The 20,140-nt window shown below is 42.4% G+C and overlaps 2 protein-coding genes across 2 annotated transcripts; both read right to left on the reverse strand.

The window, feature by feature from the left end:
* Positions 1-464: 464 nt before the first annotated feature.
* On the reverse strand, positions 465-13,071 carry LOC145390853 (tryptase-like). Its single transcript, XM_080265596.1, has 3 exons — positions 12,997-13,071; positions 1,743-1,832; positions 465-1,328 (listed from the first exon to the last, which is right to left on the reverse strand). Exons 1-3 carry the CDS (start codon positions 13,069-13,071, stop codon positions 465-467), a joined length of 1,029 nt encoding a protein of 342 aa, XP_080121722.1.
* A 444-nt stretch (positions 13,072-13,515) lies between these two features.
* Positions 13,516-19,901, reverse strand: LOC145390864 (venom protease-like; the record flags this gene model as incomplete). The annotated part of the gene is made up of 2 exons (XM_080265607.1): positions 13,516-14,412; positions 19,755-19,901. Coding segments are annotated over 2 exons (1,044 nt in total), but the record flags the coding sequence as incomplete, so codon positions are not given.
* Positions 19,902-20,140: the final 239 nt, after the last annotated feature.

A 20,140-nucleotide genomic window follows, 5' to 3' on the forward strand; every position in this document is an offset into this window, starting at 1 on the left:
GTATTTAAACTAGATGGTTATACAAACCAGACAACAGAAAATTACAAGAACGAAGGATACTGTGCGGTTGTCAGAGAGGATTGAGAAATTTAATGTTCCCATGCTTGTAATACTACATGAACAACAGAATGCCAGTGCTCCATAGGCAGAATAAAGCAAACTGGGGTGGAATTCTCAAAGTCTTTTACAATGGATTCTCTGTCGTGTATCAGATTAGTTTTTATAGGATGATTACAAACATTAGAATATTTCCCTGTTTTGCTCTGCTTCGTACAAAATAATTCCTGGCTATGAGAGGAAAACTGCCATAAATGTTGTCTGTTTTGGATGACTGGACAGAGAAAGAAAAGAGTACAAACATCCTCCTCCACAAGATGTTCGTGTCTTCCACTCCCTGGGTAAAGAAAATGTGCTACCGAGCCTACCAAGTCTACCAGCATACATACATCCTCAAAATGTCAAAATCACTGGCAGGGTTCACCAGTAATGTAACTGTTAATCCAAGGCAGGAACTTGTTGACCCTTGTGTAAACCCCGGGGTACTCACCGCATCCACATCCATGGGACACGATGCCCACCTGGACGTGTCTGCCACCTTCCACAACAGTCAGAGGGCCTCCAGAATCTCCTTGGCATGTATCCTTTCCCTTCTCTGATCCGGCACAGAGCATCGTTTCTGGCATAGGGAAAATATAGTTGCAGTGAGGGGGCAATATATCCAGTTTTACTTCCCGTAGTTTGTGCGGTTGAATGCCATCAGAATAGAGATCTCCCCATCCATAGGCGAAACTTTCCTCCCCCTTATAGGTTTTGGTGTCATCTCTTGGTAGACACACAGCTCCGATTCCATATTCTTTCATATCCAGTGGTTTTGACAGCTTAACAATTGCAATGTCGTTGTTATGGGTATAGTTAATATATGAAGGGTGGGTAAAGTAGTTCTTGATTAAATGTAACCCAGTTGTATACCACACACTGTCCTCGACGGAATGTGTATCATGATCACTAACACCAACGACCAGACCATCGCAGGGTACAGGTAACTTGGTAAGTGGATCAAAAAAACAGTGTGCAGCGGTGAGGACAGTGTCGTTGCTGATGATAGACCCACCACACATGTAGTTTGGGCTCTGTATATACTTGATACCCACTTGCCACGGGTACTTGTGGGGCGGCAAGACCTCCTTCCCTCCCACTATGCGCATTGTATTGGCCACACCACACTCACACCCGCTAGAGAGGTTTGTCTGGTCCTTCTGCTTGTATGAGGTCAAGTTGATTTGGACGTGAGGGCTCCTTAGTTCATCCTTATCTGTATTCTCCAACCCCTGTGAAAGACGAAACAAGGCAGAGTTAGATAAGAATTTGTTGAGCAGAGTTGTGGTCACACTTCTTAAACTTTACACACACACACACACACACACACACACACACACACACACACACACACTGCTGCTGCACCATACATTTCACACTACCACACCACATACACAACTTTTACTCTCAACTCGCACTTGCACCTCACATACACCTCACACTTACACCTCAAGTAGCAACAGCACACACTACCACTCCCCATTTTGATGTCCTTCACATAGCTACACCTCAAACTGCTATGCGTCATACTGCCACACCTCACATCACTGATGTATACTCTGATACTTCTTACACATTTCTGACAGTCACAACTTTCATCTAGTAAACAGAGACTTTTCTGCTTCTCTGTTTAACACGTTCCACACCTGTCTCACGTCCTTCTCCCCGTCCACCTTGACTCCATCTCTCGGGTTTACGTGTGGATGCCCGTTCACGAAGACTGATGCCAAACACACCTGTAAATGGAAGATTATTATTGCCAGCTGTGCCTTTATTCCACTCCATCATCCAGCTCTTACTTCGGCTGTGATGTACCTTCCAGAATGCACTTCTGGTAGCCCGCAGCTTGTCGTCCAGTCATCTGTCTGTCTTTATCTGTTTATATACCACTGAGAACCCGTGTCCGGTACACTGGACAGAACATGTGTTTTTAAAGGTAAATATATGGTGGAACCACTGACCTATGAGCTTCACGACTGAGCTGTTGGATGCAGGGCGGTATGTTAAATGCTCTTCCAGCAACACCCCAGAGCCCGGGCACCAATCTTAGCACTCAGTGGCATATATATATATATATATATATATATATATATATATATATATAAATAAAAAAATAGATAAATATTTACAGTATATATTGTTACATAGCCTATGATTTCATCATCCTTTGTGTAATTTTAACGCACAGTATGCTGCATGTTTGATCACGAGCGTGTTCTGCCTCAGTCCCCCCCTTCTACCGTTATAGTAGAGTAAGTCGTCCTTTCTGTTGCTTAGAGCGGGATTGTCAACTCTTTGTCCCCATGGCTTCATTTGCGCGTCCTTTTTACAAGTTGTATCAAGCTCTGCCGGCCCCTATATAATGAGCTCAGTCTCTGCATCATTGCCACTTAGATCTGCTCCTCATTTTGTTCACATCTCTGTCCTCCCCTGTACAGATATTGTGAGTGCTCAAGAAATCTCCAAACCTCTAGCAGCTGTGTGTAATTTGAGTATAACTGTTGTATTTTTTCTTGTACTGTGTAGCATAAGGTTAATTCTTAGGCCTAGTGAGGTTTTTGATTAATGTTGGGTTTTATGTCAGTCATTTTTGATAATAGTTTGTATCTGTAATAATTTATCTTGCATTAACTGAGCATTACCTGGTGTATTTTCATTTTGTCAGGGCTGACTTAGATAAATTTACTCTCGCTAATTTCGTGTTAACAGAGGCTATTGCAGTTAACCATATATTTAACCTGTTTATTTGCCATTACATTATCCTTATGAGTCCTGAATGTTTTGTTGTTAGTTTGAGCATTAAACTTTAACTTGTAATTTTACCTAACTCTTTTGTTTTGAACCTGGAACTTTACGGGACAGTAGTGATTTTTAGTATTCTCACTTAAAGTGTACATTATCTTTCTCTGTTCCGTAACATAAATTTGGCGACCTCTCATCAGGATATTCAGGATATTATCATAAGGATATTGCTTGATATTTTGTGACTGTTACTTATTCATGATGTCTACTATTACTACACTTGATGAAGCCAAAGATTTTTTGTCAAATGTGCAAACAGTGTGTGATGTAGAAAACAGAACAAAGAATGAACTTAAGCTTGTTGCTCAACAATTGGGAATTGCTGTTCGCTCTCATCATTCTAAAGATCAAATTGTTGACATGATTAATGAAAGCTAGTTTAATGTAACTCCTCGAAATGAGCAAACGCAGATTGAATTAGCGAAGTTACAGCTAGCCCTGCAGGAGTCTCGTGCTAAGGAGGCTGAATTTCAGGCCCGTTCTAAAGAGGCTGAGGCACAAGTTGAAATTGCTAGGATTCAGGCAGACCATGAGTATCGCATGAAACAAGGTGGAACTGGATCATCTAGCTCTGATGATTTTGATGTGGCTAAAAATGTTAAACTTGTCCCTCCTTTTAATGAATCTGATTTAACAAAGTATTTTCAGTTGTTTGAGAGGGTAGCTACAGGTTTTAATTGGCCTAAAAAGAATTGGCCAGTACTCCTTCAAACTGTTCTCACCGGTAAAGCTCAAGTAACTTATGCATCTTTGCCTCAGGATCAATCTGATAATTATGATGTAGTTATGAGCTTGATTCTTAAGGCCTATGAGCTTGTTCCTGAAGCCTATAGAGTAAAATTTAGGACAACTTACAAGCAAGATAAGCAATCCCATGTTGAGTATGCAAAAATCAAAGAAGATCTGTTAGAGCAGTGGTTAAATTCTAAGAATGTGGATTCTGATTTTGACAAATTTAAGCAGATGATTTTGCTGGAGGACTTCAAAAGGTGTATTAGTAAAGATGTAAGCCTATATCTTGATGAGAAAAGAATAGATAATTTGTCTGATGCTGCAGTTTTAGCTGATGAGTATGTTCTCACTCACAAGAGAGATATTCTAGAGAAAAAGGGAAAGCTGAGAGTAAGTACGTTGCCTCTACTCAGAGTACAGGTAACAGGAAAGAGAATAAGGATGATGTTTCTCAGGAAGTAAATACCAGCTTCACCTCTAGATTTCAGATAAGTAAATGTACTTATTGTAGTAAGCTTGGTCATACTACGGAGAGATGTTTCAGGAGACAGCGTGATGTGAACAAATAGGAGTCTTTAAATATTCAGTCAATTGGTCTAGTGTCCACTCTTGAGAGTTCCCAGAATTCTTTAATTGAGTTAACTGAACCTGCTTTGAGGGTAACTTAAATTCTCATGATGGAGCTCCTCTTTTGAGCAGTAACGTGGGTGACACTCTCAAGAGTTCATGTGCTAATTTCCTGTCTGATGGTTTTGTCAGTCCTCTGGACAGTAATGACAGGAAATCAGTTCAAATATATCGTGATACAGGTGCTTGCCAATCCCTTATGCTGACCAGTGTTCTAGGCTCTAATGTTAATTCCTCTGATGAAACTGTAATCTTACAAGGTGTAGGGAATAATTACTTCTTTGTCCCTCTGTGCAGAGTGAATTTAGAGTCTGGTTTGTTAATGGTTCCGTTATGGTTGGGTTGGTTGAGACACTCCCAATGTCAGGTGTAACTTTCTTACTTGGAAATGATATTGGTGGAAGTCAAGTGTGTCCAGCTCCTCAGTTGTCTAGTGAGCCAGTGGCTGCGACCCAGGATTGTGATGTCCCTGATGTGTTCCCTGCATGTGCTGTCACTAGGGCTAAGTCTAAAGTTACTGGTGATTTAGAGGATAATGATGATGATGATGTTATCCTAGCTGACACTTTTCTTGCTAATTTGGACCACTCACCAGATGAGGCAGTACCCTGTAGTGTTGATAATTTGTCTCGTCAAGAGTTGGTTGAGTTGCAGGTTGCTGACCCTGAGTTGAAAGGTCTAGCTAACTCTGCTTACAGTGAAGAAGAGTCAGCCGGTGCTTCTACTTGTTATTATGTAAAGTCAGGAGTACTTATGAGGAAGTGGAGACCCCCAACAGCATCAGCCGACTGTGAATGGGAGGTTGTACATCAAGTTGTCATCCCTCGTGTTTGTAGGCAGGATATCATTAGAGTGGCTCATGATTCCAGTTTGGCAGGACACCTTGGAGTGAGGAAGACTGTGGCACGCATTTTGAAACACTTCTACTGGCCAGGTATCTTCGGGGATGTTTCCTGGTATTGTAAGTCTTGTCACACCTGTCAAGTTGTGGGGAAGTGTAATCAGACCGAAAAGGTTGCACCTCCAGTTCCCATTCCTCCTTTTGAGGCGCCTTTCACCCGTGTGTTGGTGGATATTGTGGGCCCTCTTCCTAAGACTTCTTCAGGATTTTCTTATGTGTTGACCATGATTGATATGGCTACTCGTTATCCTGAAGCCATTCCACTTAGAAATATCTCAGCAAAAAACGTGGTTAAGGAAATGCTAGGGTTCTTCACAAAGTTTGGTCTGCCCAAGGAGGTACAGTCAGACCAGGGAAGTAATTTCATGTCAAATGTTTTCAAGCAGTCTCTGAAAGAGTTGGGCATCACCCAGATCACGTCTTCAGCTTACCATCCCCAGACCCAAGGAGCGTTGGAGAGATATCATCAAACACTCAAATCGATGCTCAAGAAATACTGTTTGGAACATCAGAAAGACTGGGATAAAGGTCTTCCATTCGTTGTGTTTGCTGCAAGAGAATCTCCAAATGAATCACTGGGTTTCTCACCTTTTGAACTACTGTTTGGCCATGAAGTAAGAGGACCCCTTAAGTTACTCAAGGAATGCTGGCTGTCGGAGGAAGATGACGTCAACCTGCTGGAGTATGTGATGAATTTCAAAGAACGGCTGTCCACTGCTTTACAGCTGGCGAGAGAGAATTTAGGAGCTGCTCAGGAGAAGATGAAGACTTGGTATGATAAGAAGTCCAGGTTACGCCACTTTCAGCCAGGAGATCAGGTTTTGATTCTGCTACCAGTGCATGGGCAACCTCTTCAAGCCAAGTTTAGTGGTCCTTATTTCGTGGAGAAGAAACTCAGTGATGTCAACTATGTCATCGCCACACCAGATCGTAGAAAGAGCAAGCAACTATGTCACATCAACATGCTAAAGTTATATCACAGGCGGGACGAAAATAATCCAGTCTGCACTGTAGCTGTTCCACCGAGTCTGCAAGTGAAGCTCTCCCATGCAGTATGAGCCTGAGTGATAGTTTGGGGAAGAATCCTGATATCATGAATGATCTCCAGACTAAGCTTTCTCATCTACCTCCCAAGGAAAGGCAGGAGTTTTCGGCATTACTGCAGGAGTACCCACAAGTGTTCCGTGCCACTCCAGGAAGAACCACTGTGTTGATGCATGATGTCGATGTTGGAGACGCAAAGCCAATTAAATTGCCTCCTTACCGTGTGAACCCAGTGAAAGTTCCTCTCATCCAGAAGGAGCTTGGCTACCTGTTGGACCACAAGATGATTGAGCCCTGTCAGAGCGAGTGGAGTTCTCCTGTCACTCTAGTCCCTAAGCCGGGTGGGTCACAGCAGCTTTGCATCGACTACAGACGTGTTAATCAGATCACCAAAACAGACACTTACCCTCTCCCTCGCGTGGAAGATTGCATAGACAAGATCGGAAAGTCTAGGTACATAAGTAAGTCTGATTTGTTAAAGGGATACTGGCAAGTACCTATGACTGAACGTGCTAGGGAGATCTCATGTTTTGTAACATTAGGAAAGACATTTGCATGTTCTGTAATGCCATGTACAGATTGTTTTAGAGTAATAAGAAATTTCCTTTGTAAATTTCTTTTTTCTTTGTGGGGAGGTGTTACATAGCCTATGATTTCATCATCCTTTGTGTAATTTTAACGCACAGTATGCTGCATGTTTGATCACGAGCGTGTTCTGCCTCAGTTCCCCCCTTCTACCGTTATAGTAGAGTAAGTCGTCCTTTCTGTTGCTTAGAGCGGGATTGTCAACTCTTTGTCCCCATGGCTTCATTTGCGCGTCCTTTTTACAAGTTGTATCAAGCTCTGCCGGCCCCTATATAATGAGCTCAGTCTCTGCATCATTGCCACTTAGATCTGCTCCTCATTTTGTTCACATCTCTGTCCTCCCCTGTACAGATATTATTATTGTGAGTGCTCAAGAAATCTCCAAACCTCTAGCAGCTGTGTGTAATTTGAGTATAACTGTTGTATTTTTTCTTGTACTGTGTAGCATAAGGTTAATTCTTAGGCCTAGTGAGGTTTTTGATCAATGTTGGGTTTTATGTCAGTCATTTTTGATAATAGTTTGTATCTGTAATAATTTATCTTGCATTAACTGAGCATTACCTGGTGTATTTTCATTTTATCAGGGTTGACTTAGATAAATTTACTCTCGCTAATTTCGTGTTAACAGAGGCTATTGCAGTTAACCATATATTTAACATATTTATTTGCCATTACATTATCCTTATGAGTCCTGAATGTTTTGTTGTTAGTTTGAGCATTAAACTTTAACTTGTAATTTTACCTAACTCTTTTGTTTTGAACCTGGAACTTTACGGGACAGTAGTGATTTTTAGTATTCTCACTTAAAGTGTACATTATCTTTCTCTGTTCCGTAACAATATATATATATATATATATATATATATATATATATATATATATATATATATATATATATATATATATATATATATATATATAAAATATGTATATTAATTTTTATAATGTAAAAAGCAAGGTTACCTTTAACATTTTGCATTTACTTTAAAATAATTAAAAGATTTTAAGGATACCTTGTTTTTTACACACCCACACCCACACCCACACACACACACACACACACACACACACACAACTAACCAAGAGTGTCAGTGTAGCGACGGCCATACTGTTGATCTCCTGAAGCCAACTACCTGACCAACACCACCGCCTTTACCCTTATAAACCCGACAGGTGTGATGGCGGGGGCGGGGACGGGGGGAGGAGAGATGGGATGGGAGTGAGCAGTGGAGTGTACAAGTTAACATATGCAGAAAGACAGGACACATGGCATGGCGGAAAACACGCTTGAAAACCAGAACTGATTACAGGTAAGTGATACACACCTATTAAAACTGACAAGATAAACACGAAGAATTAGTGAACTGCAATTCATGGGCTGTGGAAATTACAGGGGATGGCAGTTACAGATATGAGGTGTAAGTTTATGACGTAATTATACGTTTTGGTAGTTTGGTTTAATTTTGTGATGGTGGCAGTTTGGCATTTCCTCGTTCTTGGAATACCTTTTTTTCTTTTTCCTTTTTGCCACTCCACAGCATAGTGAGAGTGGGTATGACGTGGCATTTCTATGAGTGGATGATGATGATGATTATGAGTGACGATGCTGCTGCTGCTGATATATTAAAAAGCATCACAGAAAAGGATGTCAGGGCTATTTGCAGGATTGCTAAAAACAATTTGGATCTTTTGTCTGGTGTAAGTTCTCCGATTTTTATTTAAATTTCGTCACTAAAACGGTTTTTTAAGTTGATTCCAAATTTGAACTTATTTTTGGGAAGAATCTTTTTTTGAAAAGTTGGGTTAGGTTAGGTCAGGTTTGGTTGGGCAATGATAATAAGTTTGTTAATAATAATAATAATAATAATAATAATAATAATAATAATAATAACGAATACTGTTTAAGTATACTATTCCTCTCCTTGCAATACAGCTATGATGGATAACGGAAGTGTGCCATCCTCACATAACGTTCCTTCCCTGACAGAAATCCACTCGTTACAGGCACGTTTATAGCAGCACCACTGAGCACGTCCACCACCAATGCATAGGCTATGTTCGTCGAATGTTTACGGCGGCACAACTTACATTTTGGATCTTGTGTGTTTATACCTAAATATTTACCAGCCGCGATAACGAAGCTGGTATTGTTTTCAGAGTGTGTGTAATTCACCGATAGGTCAGGATCACTTGATGGTCGTGATAGTCAGCTTTTACCCTCCCGGAAGGGAGCTGAGAGCTCATATGGTCCGATCTAAGGGCAAGGCTGTGACCTTCACACACGCACACACCCGTCCCCTTGCTCAAGGGGGACAGTAACCACCAACTTCGTCAGTGAAACTTTTCGCAACCTGAGCGAGACGCGAACTCCCGTCCACCAGTTGGCAAGCGAGAGCGTTACCACTGCACCAGCGAGCGGTGTGTGTGTGTGAGTTAGCACGATAACTTCGCAACCTCTTAAGATACATCACAAAATTTTACAGGTGTGTAGTAGGGATGAAAATCTACGATTTCGATACTGGTGAAAGTAGACCAAGGACGAGGTCATATTCCGAGCCGCGCTAAATATGAATCGGCTAGTGGCTGTGTGATTCTTTCCCTTGGGGGCTTCTAGTATTTGTTATTATTACTAAGCTAATTATTATTATTAGCTAAACCAACCAAACTTTTTAGAAAATAATCTCTCACAAAAAATAAATTCAGATATGGAATCAGCTTAAAAAATTGAATTAGTGACGAAATTTACATAAAAATGGGAGAACGTGCACCAGACACAAAAGATCCATCTATTTTTAGGGATAACTATTGTATTATTTGTATTTGCTGTGAGCCTGTAAATTTCACAAAGTCTCCTTGCTGTGTTTGATTTATTCTTGCTACCTCATGGGGAAAAACTCACTGAATGGCGGGATTACATAATTATGGTCAAAATAAATCCCATCTGTTCTGGTGATCTTCTCAAACTTCATTTATTTATTCCTTGTAACTTCGCCTTGATTCAGTAAGGTATATGTCGCCAGCAAATCAACTACTGGTCAGTCTCCCTCCTTTTATGCTGACTTCTTTGCCATCCAAGTCTAATTTTGTTAATACTATGTCTTGGCATGTAGTAGCTTTTCTGAACTTATACTTCGATGCCCTACACTTCTCTACAGTATAACAGTGCTTCCTGTTACCCATATGCTGTTTTATTGTAGTAGGATTATCGTGGCAAATGTCAACAAATACCTAGATATTGTATTTCCTTTACATCTAGTCATGAAAGTTCTCGTACTGTTACAGTTTTAACTAAATCAATCGCTTTCATTTTCAGTTAATACCATTCATCACTATTTTTTAACGTCTTCACTTTTCAAAATCATTTATGAACATTCACCAAAAATTATCGATTGTCGTCTTAGTTGGTTTGTGTCTGTTAAGATGATAATTCGATCTGTAAGGACTTTTGCAAAATGTTTGCCTAAAACAGCTACAATTCTTGGACCCCTTAACACTGGGCTTGTTACAGGGTACCAACCAGGTGGTTTATCAGGGAATGCTGGGGTTTGTACAGAGTACCCTTTCCTGCCTACATCTGAATGAATGTTGATGTGCTCAGGGATTGGCAGTTGGTATATGGCATGACTGCAGAGACCTGTTGCTCTCACCACTCACCCTACACCAGTACTGTTCCTCCTTTCTGTGTGGGGCGTTGTGTTACGTTTCTCCCACTACCCAAACGACTAACTTCACCCACTGAAAGTCTCTCTCTCTCTCTACATATGTTGGAGATGCATACATTACACGCCATGGTGTAGTGGTAACTGCCTGACTTTCATCTACAAGTCTCGGGTTCGATTCCCGGTTAAGAGCGTAAAACATACACACACACTATACTGTACAGGTATGTGTATACGTATGTGAATTTTTTTTTGCGCTCCAGTCGGAAATCGAATCCAAGACCTCCGGACAGAAGTCAGGAACCGATAAGTGACTTAAAAATACTCATATAATTCAGTGGTAGCTTAGGATTTCTATGTAAATTTCGAAGTGTGATGTGACTGATCAACAAAGTAACGTGTTAATGAGTGCAAGGATGATGTACTAGAAAATTACAACTTTGTATACTCGTTTGTAATCTCTGAATATTCTCCCTCCTGTTTTTTCTTTATAGCTTTGTACCATATACTTCAAGTGTTGGATCACTGACTGTAATAAAAAAAAAAAAAAAAATTGCTCGTACGTTCGGTGTTGTCATCTTCATCCACCAAGAGTATTAGAAATAAGTCGTCCTCTCTCAAAGTTAGATATGGCACTTTCGCTGGATTAATTTGTATCCTTGTTTTGTGACATCTCTATCTCTCGCCAGACGCCTTAATATCTCATAAGGGGTGACCACAAGCAAACCGTCTCCACGACATCCTGTCCTCTGCCATAACGTTGCCCTCCTTCCAACTCACACCCTTCTCATATATCCCTCCACTCCATCCCTCCATCTCATCTATTGCTGCCTAAATACTGATCATTTTGTGGTCGTTTCCTACATGTACTCATCACTTACATTCACAAGGCTATCCCCTACAAGCATACATATTGGTCAGGTGGTTAGGGAAAAGTTCTGTTGTTTGAAAGGACGCGAGTTAACTCCCAGGCTAGGACAAGAAATAGATTTTTTTTTTCACTAAATTATAAGAGGACTTTATTGATCTCCCACACTATCCCATGGACCTGTCATAAGAACACCGCTAATACCATCACACTAGTCCTGAATGAGGCTACTCTAGCGTGTATTCAATATGGACGGTGGGTATTGGAGCCTAAATGGGTAAGACAGAGGATAGGTCTCAGGGATCTGGCTACTTAATCTATGCCGTGTCGGGTACATCTAAACAATCAGGATGTCTGTCTTAGAATTATATAAAGGAAAACAGAAAATGAAAGATAATATTAGATTTGTATTTTCATAGGACAAAGGTAGAGAAACATGGCGGTCATTTTGCTCTTGATTGATTGTTGTAAGAAAGAAGGTCACAGGTTTACGAGTTAGGGGTAAAATTATACTTTTTTGCTGGATCTCCCTCAACCTAACTCTTCCAACGATAAGTCTCTCCTAAACAGCATAATTGTTGTTCTCTCTCTCTCTCTCTCTCTCTCTCTCTCTCTCGAGTTAATTTTCGACCTGGAAGTGTTAGATATAGTGCAGCATTAACCCTTTCATTTTGAGTGAAGAGTACTAGTGAATAACCATACTAGAGTGAAGAGTACTAGTGAATAAAAACAATACTAGAGTGAAAAATACTCGTGAATAACAACCATACTAAAGCGAAGAGTACTAGTGAATAATCATACTAGAGTGAAGAGTACTAGTGAATAATAATCATACTAGAGTGAAGAATAACTAGAGTAATATGACAAAGCCAAGCAACATTTCAAAAACCATACTAGAATGAATAATAAAGTAAGGAGTAGGACAAAAATAAAATAACTCCATTTCACTTTAATAATGTCAAAACTTTAACATCAAACCAAAATAAAATACAATATGTGAAATTTGACAAAGGCAAAATTTTCTGGCAATGAATTTAAGGATTTAGGGAAACACTTATTTTTTTGGATTTCTGGACAAAAGATAAAAAAAAAGTAGCCAATGAAAGTCTAAATGCTGAATGTACTGTTGCCTCCAAAATTCCTCTTTCCTTCCCATTCTCTTCTGTCACTCATAAAATTACATTAGTTAGGGTAATCAAAGCTAACAATTGGTTCAAGGTAACTATTCAACTGACCAGATAGACCGTAGTGACTATATGCAGCTTTAACCAAACTAAAATATTGGTACGAGTTACTGAACGGTGGGAGAAGGAATGGAACTTTTGGTGACAATTGTACCTGCTTATGTTCCAATCAAATAAATAAGTTTTTATCCGAATGCACATTATGATTCTAATACTGATTATGGAATGCCAAAAGCAAGCATCATATGGCATCCACATTAAGGAAAGTACAGTACTGATTATATTATATCAGAAGCAAACAATATATAGAATCCTCATGAATTGAGATCTTAAGGTGTAGGGTAAAATCTTTTGATATTTTACACCTGCCATCGTCCATGGTGTTATGATTGTTGTACGAGATGTATGTGCAGATATTTTTGTGGTCAAGGGTACAATTACTGTAGAACTTAAGTTACTGTGCTTGATTTGATGGACTACTGAAACATCTTTGCTTACATTTTGCACATGATTATCTTCTTGCATGTTATTAAGGCTTTTTAAAATTTGGTCAGAGTGGACTATCATGACCATAGTTTCGCCGATACTTCCCTGCCGGCTGTAGCAATGTGAGGTGTTACATGAAATTCTCTGTAATAAAAAGAACTTTCCCTTTTAGCTTACAATACATCGAAAAGTGGAAGAGGATTATTGTTAGCTGTGATTCTTTGGAAAGGAATTGGCAATATTCGCAAATACTCTGCGCCTGCCATCATGCAGCTTGTCTGTTAAGCCCCGCCCCCTTCCCTAAGTCATGGCCTCAAGTTATTGGCCTTCCACTCCTCAGGCGGTGGGATGGAGGGGCGGGGCTAAAGGGACAAGGTGCATGGCGGCGGGAATAGTGACAAGGGACTGTTGACGAACTTTCGCTTGTGATAGAATATAGATGTCAAAGAGTACCATATGCAGGAGTAATCAAATATAAAGGAGAGATGCCTTTGAGCCTTTCATGTTCACCGTGTCCACCAACTTACAGCCTCAAAATGGTGGCAAGCTGAACAGACAGACAGGGTCAGCAGCGGTAACACTGTGGATCCAGTCTAGGAACTTGCTGACCCTCGTGAAAACAGAGGGCAAAGTACCGCAGTTTAGAGGTACATATGACACAATGCCCACCTGGACATGTCTGCCACCTTCTACAACAGTTAGAGGGCCTCCAGAATCCCTGAAGCATGGACCCTTCTTCGTCTCCCATTTCCAGGCACAGAGCTTCGTTTCTGAAATGTGAGGGTCAAGATTGTTGCAACTGGGAGGCAATATATCCAGCTTCACTTCCTGTAGCTTGTGTGGCAGACTTAGGACACTGGAAGAGAGCTGTCCCCATCCATAGACGAAGGCTTCCCTTCCCTCGTAGTTCTTGGTGTCATCTACTGGCAGGCACAAAGATCCGATTCCGTAGTCTGTCAGATCTAATGGTTCTGACAACGTAACAATTGCGATGTCATTGAAATTGGGATGTACACTGTATAAAGGATGGATCTCGTAGCTTTCGATAGGTTGTAACCCAGTAACATAAAATATATCGTCCTCGATGGAATACGTATCATGATCACCAATACCAACTGACAGATCCTCGAAGGGCATGGGTATAATACTGTTCTTATTAAAAAGGCAGTGTGCAGCGGTGAGGACATAGCGTTTGCTGATGATAGATCCACCACAACTATAGCCTGGCATCCCTGTATGCTTGATGCCCACTTGCCACGGGTACTTGTGAGGGGGCGAGACCTCCTTCCCTCCCACTATGCGCATCGTATTGGCCACACCACACTCACACGACGTACTTCTGCCTGTCTGATCCTTCTGCTTGTATGAAGTCAAGTTGAATTGGACGTGCGGACTCCTTGGTTCACCCACACCAATGGCCTCCAGTTGCTGTGGACACGATACAAGTAGATTTATGCAGGGAAGAGATTGTTGGTCGGTCCTTTGTCACACCTTGCACACAACTACACCTCACACAGCCACACTATACACCAACACACCTAGCATACAGCATCTCACACACACACCACACATGATACACCTTACACACACACACACACACACACACACACACACACACATATAACACTACATAACTAGACATCACCCGGAGAGAGCATACCTTCGCCAGCACCTATACCAAACAACTCAGATCACCACCAAAATTTAATCATCTCTTTCTTAGCCCATGAACCACATATGCACAAAATTTCAATAACTTTTTTGAGATATCTTGTGGATTAGGAAACACACAAACATACAGGGGTGAATACATAACGTCCTACAACTTCGATGGCTGAGGTAATGACGTGCTGTACTTAAAACACATCCCTCACACTTAAAACACACCTCTCACACTTAAAACACACCTCTCACACTTAAAACACATCCCTCACTCTTAAAACACACCCCTCACACTTAAAACACACCTCTCACACTTAAAACACACCTCTCACACTTAAAACACACCTCTCACACTTAAAACACACCTCTCACACTTAAAACACACCCCTCACACTTAAAACACACCTCTCACACTTAAAACACACCTCTCACACTTAAAACACACCCCTCACACTTAAAACACACCTCTCACACTTAAAACACACCTCTCACGCTTAAAACACACCTCTCACACTTAAAACACACCTCTCACACTTAAAACACACCTCTCACACTTAAAACACACCTCTCACACTTAAAAACACACCTCTCACACTTAAAACACACCTCTCACACTTAAAACACACCTCTCACACTTAAAACACACCTCTCACACTTAAAACACACCTCTCACACTTCCACATACCTCAGCTCTACATTCATGAGCCATACTCTTTACTAACCCTACACATGTTAACCCCGACGAGTTCCCGGCCAAGGCTTTTTTTTATCAAACACACCCGTGGATGGTAGTTCAGGGCTATATTCCATTGCACTGGCCATGACAAAGATGGGATGGGACAGTGCTCTTGGGTTGAAGCATCTGCGGCATCCACTCGGGAGACAAACCTTCTCATATTTCCCCTCACCTCGCTCTGGCCAGGCGCTGACTACCAAAAGGGAGCACCATATCCTTACGCGGTGTATAAACTGTACTGTACCTGTAAGACTGCCCCACGGATGTAGTTGCTCAGCTGCGGTCGACGGGTCTGCTTCACTAGACAGAGCGGGGTTAAGCAACAACGATAAATGCAACTCACAACACGAAATCCTTTTCTCGTTCACTGTAGCAGAAGTTGGAAGTGCCACCTTAACTCCTTCACTCTTGTGTTGTGTTTTTCGACTTTGTTTCTGCTGTTTTTAGACAATTTTTTCAAGTTGGGAAAGGCCTCTCGTACTGAAGGGGATAATGAAGTTAGAAAAATCTCTTCTAAGGTTACTAGAATCGCCTGTATGTATAGTTTCTTCACCTTAACTTGGCCCAGATTTTCGTCCTTTTGTAGCTTATTTCACGTAGCTCAGTGGTAGAAAAAGACAATGCCACGGCTCTACGTCCTTTCCATAGCACTCCTTCGTGACTAGCAATATATTCTAGTGTTATCTCTTGTAACAGCCCAGTATTCAATAAAGAGGGAGATGGCAGTTTTGCGTCTAGTTAAAGTGAACAGAGAACAGGAAGAATGAAAAGGTAAAATTCTTCAGAGGAGTCAAGGATGGCGATTTGTTTGTGGCCACCCCTTACGGGATTAAGGCGTCTGGCGATAGATAGATAGACAGATAGACAGAGTCAAGGAGTTAATAACAAAGAACTTCCATCAGTCTAAGGAGGAGATAAGAAGGTGAGAAGGATCTTTGACTGGAGACTTTATATTTCATTGGCACACCCCAGACAATCAGGCAGACATACTTTCCACACCCAGCTTACAGTCACACTACCACAGCTGTCAGTCACACTACACACTACCACACCTGTCATACTGCACACTACCACACTTGTCACACTGCACACTACCACACCCATCACATTTCACACTACCACACCTGTCACACTGCACACTACCACACCTGTCACACTGCACACTACCACACCTGTCATACTGCACATTACCACACCTCAGTCACACTACACGCTCTCACCCCTCACACAATTCCTCACAATCACACCATACTCCATTACATCCCACATTACAGTCACACCATTACTACTCCACCCAGTAGTCACACCATAAACCATACACTACCAGATTTCAGTCACACTACACACTACCACACGTCACACTTACACTTCACAGTACCTAACCTTCCGACACATACTGTACAAAGCCTTTTAAAAATCTCCATATAACATGTTCCATACCTGTCTCACATTCTCTCGATCTACCTTAGTCCATTCTCTCGGGTCAGTCTGGGGAAGCCCTTCCACGAGAAGAGGAACCAAACACACCTGAAAATGGGAGAAGGATCGTTTTTGCCAGTGACTTCGCTTTTTTAAAATATTGGCTGGTGGGATTACCGACGGCATGTCATAAACATTCTTAGGTGTATCAGAAGTGGTAAATGGTTACTCAGGAGAGTCTTTGAAGCCTCAGAAGTCCAGTTTTTGCTCCACCCCCAGGGCCGGCCAAATACAGCGCTTGTCCCTAACTGTGTCACTCATTGACTCACAAGCTGAGTTACTGTATTTTCTCGACGAATGGGAGTTAGGTCTTATGGGGAGTGTTTGGAACACGAATTCCTGCGCAATTATAGACCTACCGACCCTCCGGGCCAGGGCAAGATGGGATCCCATGGGGTCGCCCTCCACTGGGGTGGCAGCCCCCGGGTGTCTTACCTAAAACTGTTAGGCACAGCCAGTTTATTCGCTAGCAGCACGAATTGTTGCACAATGGTAGAGCTTTATATGCGTCAGGTTATAAGCGTGGTGAGACTTCCGAAGGCGTCCCATCCCTCTACGGGGCAGAGGACGGCCCCTGGTGGTCTCGGACAAAGTTGTTATGCAAGGCCAAAGTTCTTAACTGAAGCATCTGAAACTTGGCATATTGGTATATGTTCACCCCGGCCACGTTTTGAGAAGTGAAATCACCGAGGGTCTCCTCTCACGGTGGAGGAGTCGGCCCCTAGAGGTTCCAGCAAAGCCAGTATGCTCTGCCATAGTTTTCAGTCTAGGAACAAGAATTTTTGTATATTAGCTGGTAATAACCTCGACACCGTTTTAGGCAGGATGGGACCACCAGTGACTACCCCTCCCCCCCCCAGCAGCAGGAGGGGGCAGCTTCAGGGGGAACAATGCCCATTTTTTTTTTTTTAAACCTAAGTACATATCGGCAAATCTTTTGCATCTTTACTGAGGCCACATTCTAAGCAGGGTGCGACCTCCAAAGACCAATCCCCAATGGAGGGTGACCCCAGGGGGTCCTGGTCAATCCATTTTGCACAGCCATTATTTCTGACCTAGAAGCAGGGGTGGGTTTGACTATCAAAGGTGTCCTTTTTCTTGTTTTAGTCCCAAGGTATTATTTGGGTGTTCACTGAAATTGAGGAAATCATAATATTGCAGTGGGTGATGATGGTGGGAATGATGAGCAAATAACATTTTTATAATGGTGATGATGATGTAAGCAAGAGTGATGTTGATAATGATGCTGAGGCTGTTGCTGTTGATGATAATGATGATAATGATTATGATGAAGTAAATGATAATTTTTATGATGTTGATAATGATGTCAGCAAGAGTGATATTGATGCTGCTGCTGCTGTTGATGATGATGATGATGATGATGAAGTAAATAGCAGGTTTTGATATGATAATGTTGATGTAAGAGTGATACTGAATTTGATGAAGCCTTTAGTAGCTATTGATGATGCTGACGATATGTACGTAATAGTGGTGTTGATGTTGGTATTGATGCTGTTGATGATAATGCAACTCACCACCAGAAGTGCTATGCTTGCCGCCATCTTGACACTCTCTCCAACACCACTACACTCTCACCTACACACCACCTCTGCCTATATGTGCACTACCCCCTGCCATCCCCCCTACCTCACCCTCTCCACTCTCCCTCCTCACCCCTCCACAACCAACCCACCCCTTCGTTTCCCCTCCACCCTCTTTCTTCATCCCTCCATCCTCCCTCGTCACCCCTACATGTCCCCACCCCCCCCGCCATCACACCAATTCACCTTCCCTCTCCCCCCCTCTCTCTCTCTCCCTCTCTCTCTCTATCTATCTATTGCCAGACGCCTCAATCCCGTTTGAGGTGGCCACAAACAAATCGCCTCCAAGTCGCCCTGTCCCCCGCCATTTCACTGCCCTGCTCCCAACTCACATCCCCCTCTCTCATATACCTCTCCACCCCATCCCTCCATCTCATCCTCAGCCTCCCCCTCCCTCTTCCCCCCTCCACCTCACTCACATACACTCTCTTCGTCAGTCTTTCACCCTCCATCCTCTCCACATGGCCAAACCACCTCAGTGTGTTCCTCATAACGCTTCCTATCACATCCACATCCACACCACAACGCTTCTTTATATCCTCATTCGTCAGCCTGTCTCTCCGTGTGACTCCACAGGCTCCTCTTAAATAACTCATTTCCACTGCTCTCACTCTTGACTTGTGTCCTTCCAACAACGTCCAAGCTTCACTTCCATACGTTAGAGATGGTATCACAATACTGTCATGTAGTAACTTTTTCACTTCCATGCTCTCTTCCCTGTTTCTTATCACTGCTTTCAAAGAACCAGCAACCTTTCTTCCCTGCTGAACTCTTTCAAGCACTTCACCCTCTAAACCTCCATCCTTACTCATCACACTACCCAAGTACTTAAAAGTACTCACATTTTCCAATTTCTCACCATCCAACCTCGCTGCACATTCACTGACTTCACCTCTCTCAAAGACCATCACTTTACTCTTCCCTACATTCACCTTTAGATTCCGTTTCTTACACACTCTCCCAAACTCATCAACCAAGCCTTGCAGCTCCCCTTCGTCTTCACTCTACAACACAGTATCATCAGCAAACAACAGTACAGGGAGTTTCCAAACACTATCCTCTCTCACCAGGGCCACTCCAACATCCACTACCCTACATTGTACCTCTTTTATTACCCCATCCATGTACAGATTGAACAACCATGGAGACATGACACATCCCTGTTTCAACCCAACTTTCAAAGAGAAAAATTCACTTTGTTCACCATCCACACGCACTGCAGCCTTAGCACTAATTTCGTCCTTCACCTTTCCCCTACACCTGCACTCATCCCTGCCTTTCCCATAACTCACCCCCCCCTGTGTCTCCCCCTCACCCTCACCCTCACCCCCACCCTCACCCTCACCTCCACCCTCACCCTCACCCCCACCCTCACCCCCACCCCCACCTTCACCCTCACCCTCACCCCCACCCCCACCCTCACCCTCACCCTCAACTTCACCCCCATCCCCTCCCTCACCCTTATACCTCTCTCTCTCTCTCTCTCTCTCTCAGCTATACGGAGTGCCTCGGAGCAGAAAATTCACTCTCTTTACGAACTGATGCCTAAAGAGTGATAAGGAAGCTCCCTAACACTTTTTCCTATGCGATTTATCCTCTTCTGTGTTAATTACGTCAATCCAATACCCCCTTCCTCTGCATAGGAACGTACAGTATGACATTAACCAGCCGAATCCAA

This window comes from Coenobita brevimanus, chromosome 2 (genome assembly GCF_032717465.1).
Source record: "Coenobita brevimanus isolate Jiangsu-jjx chromosome 2, ASM3271746v2, whole genome shotgun sequence".
In the NCBI taxonomy this organism is placed as follows: Eukaryota; Metazoa; Arthropoda; class Malacostraca; order Decapoda; family Coenobitidae; genus Coenobita; species Coenobita brevimanus.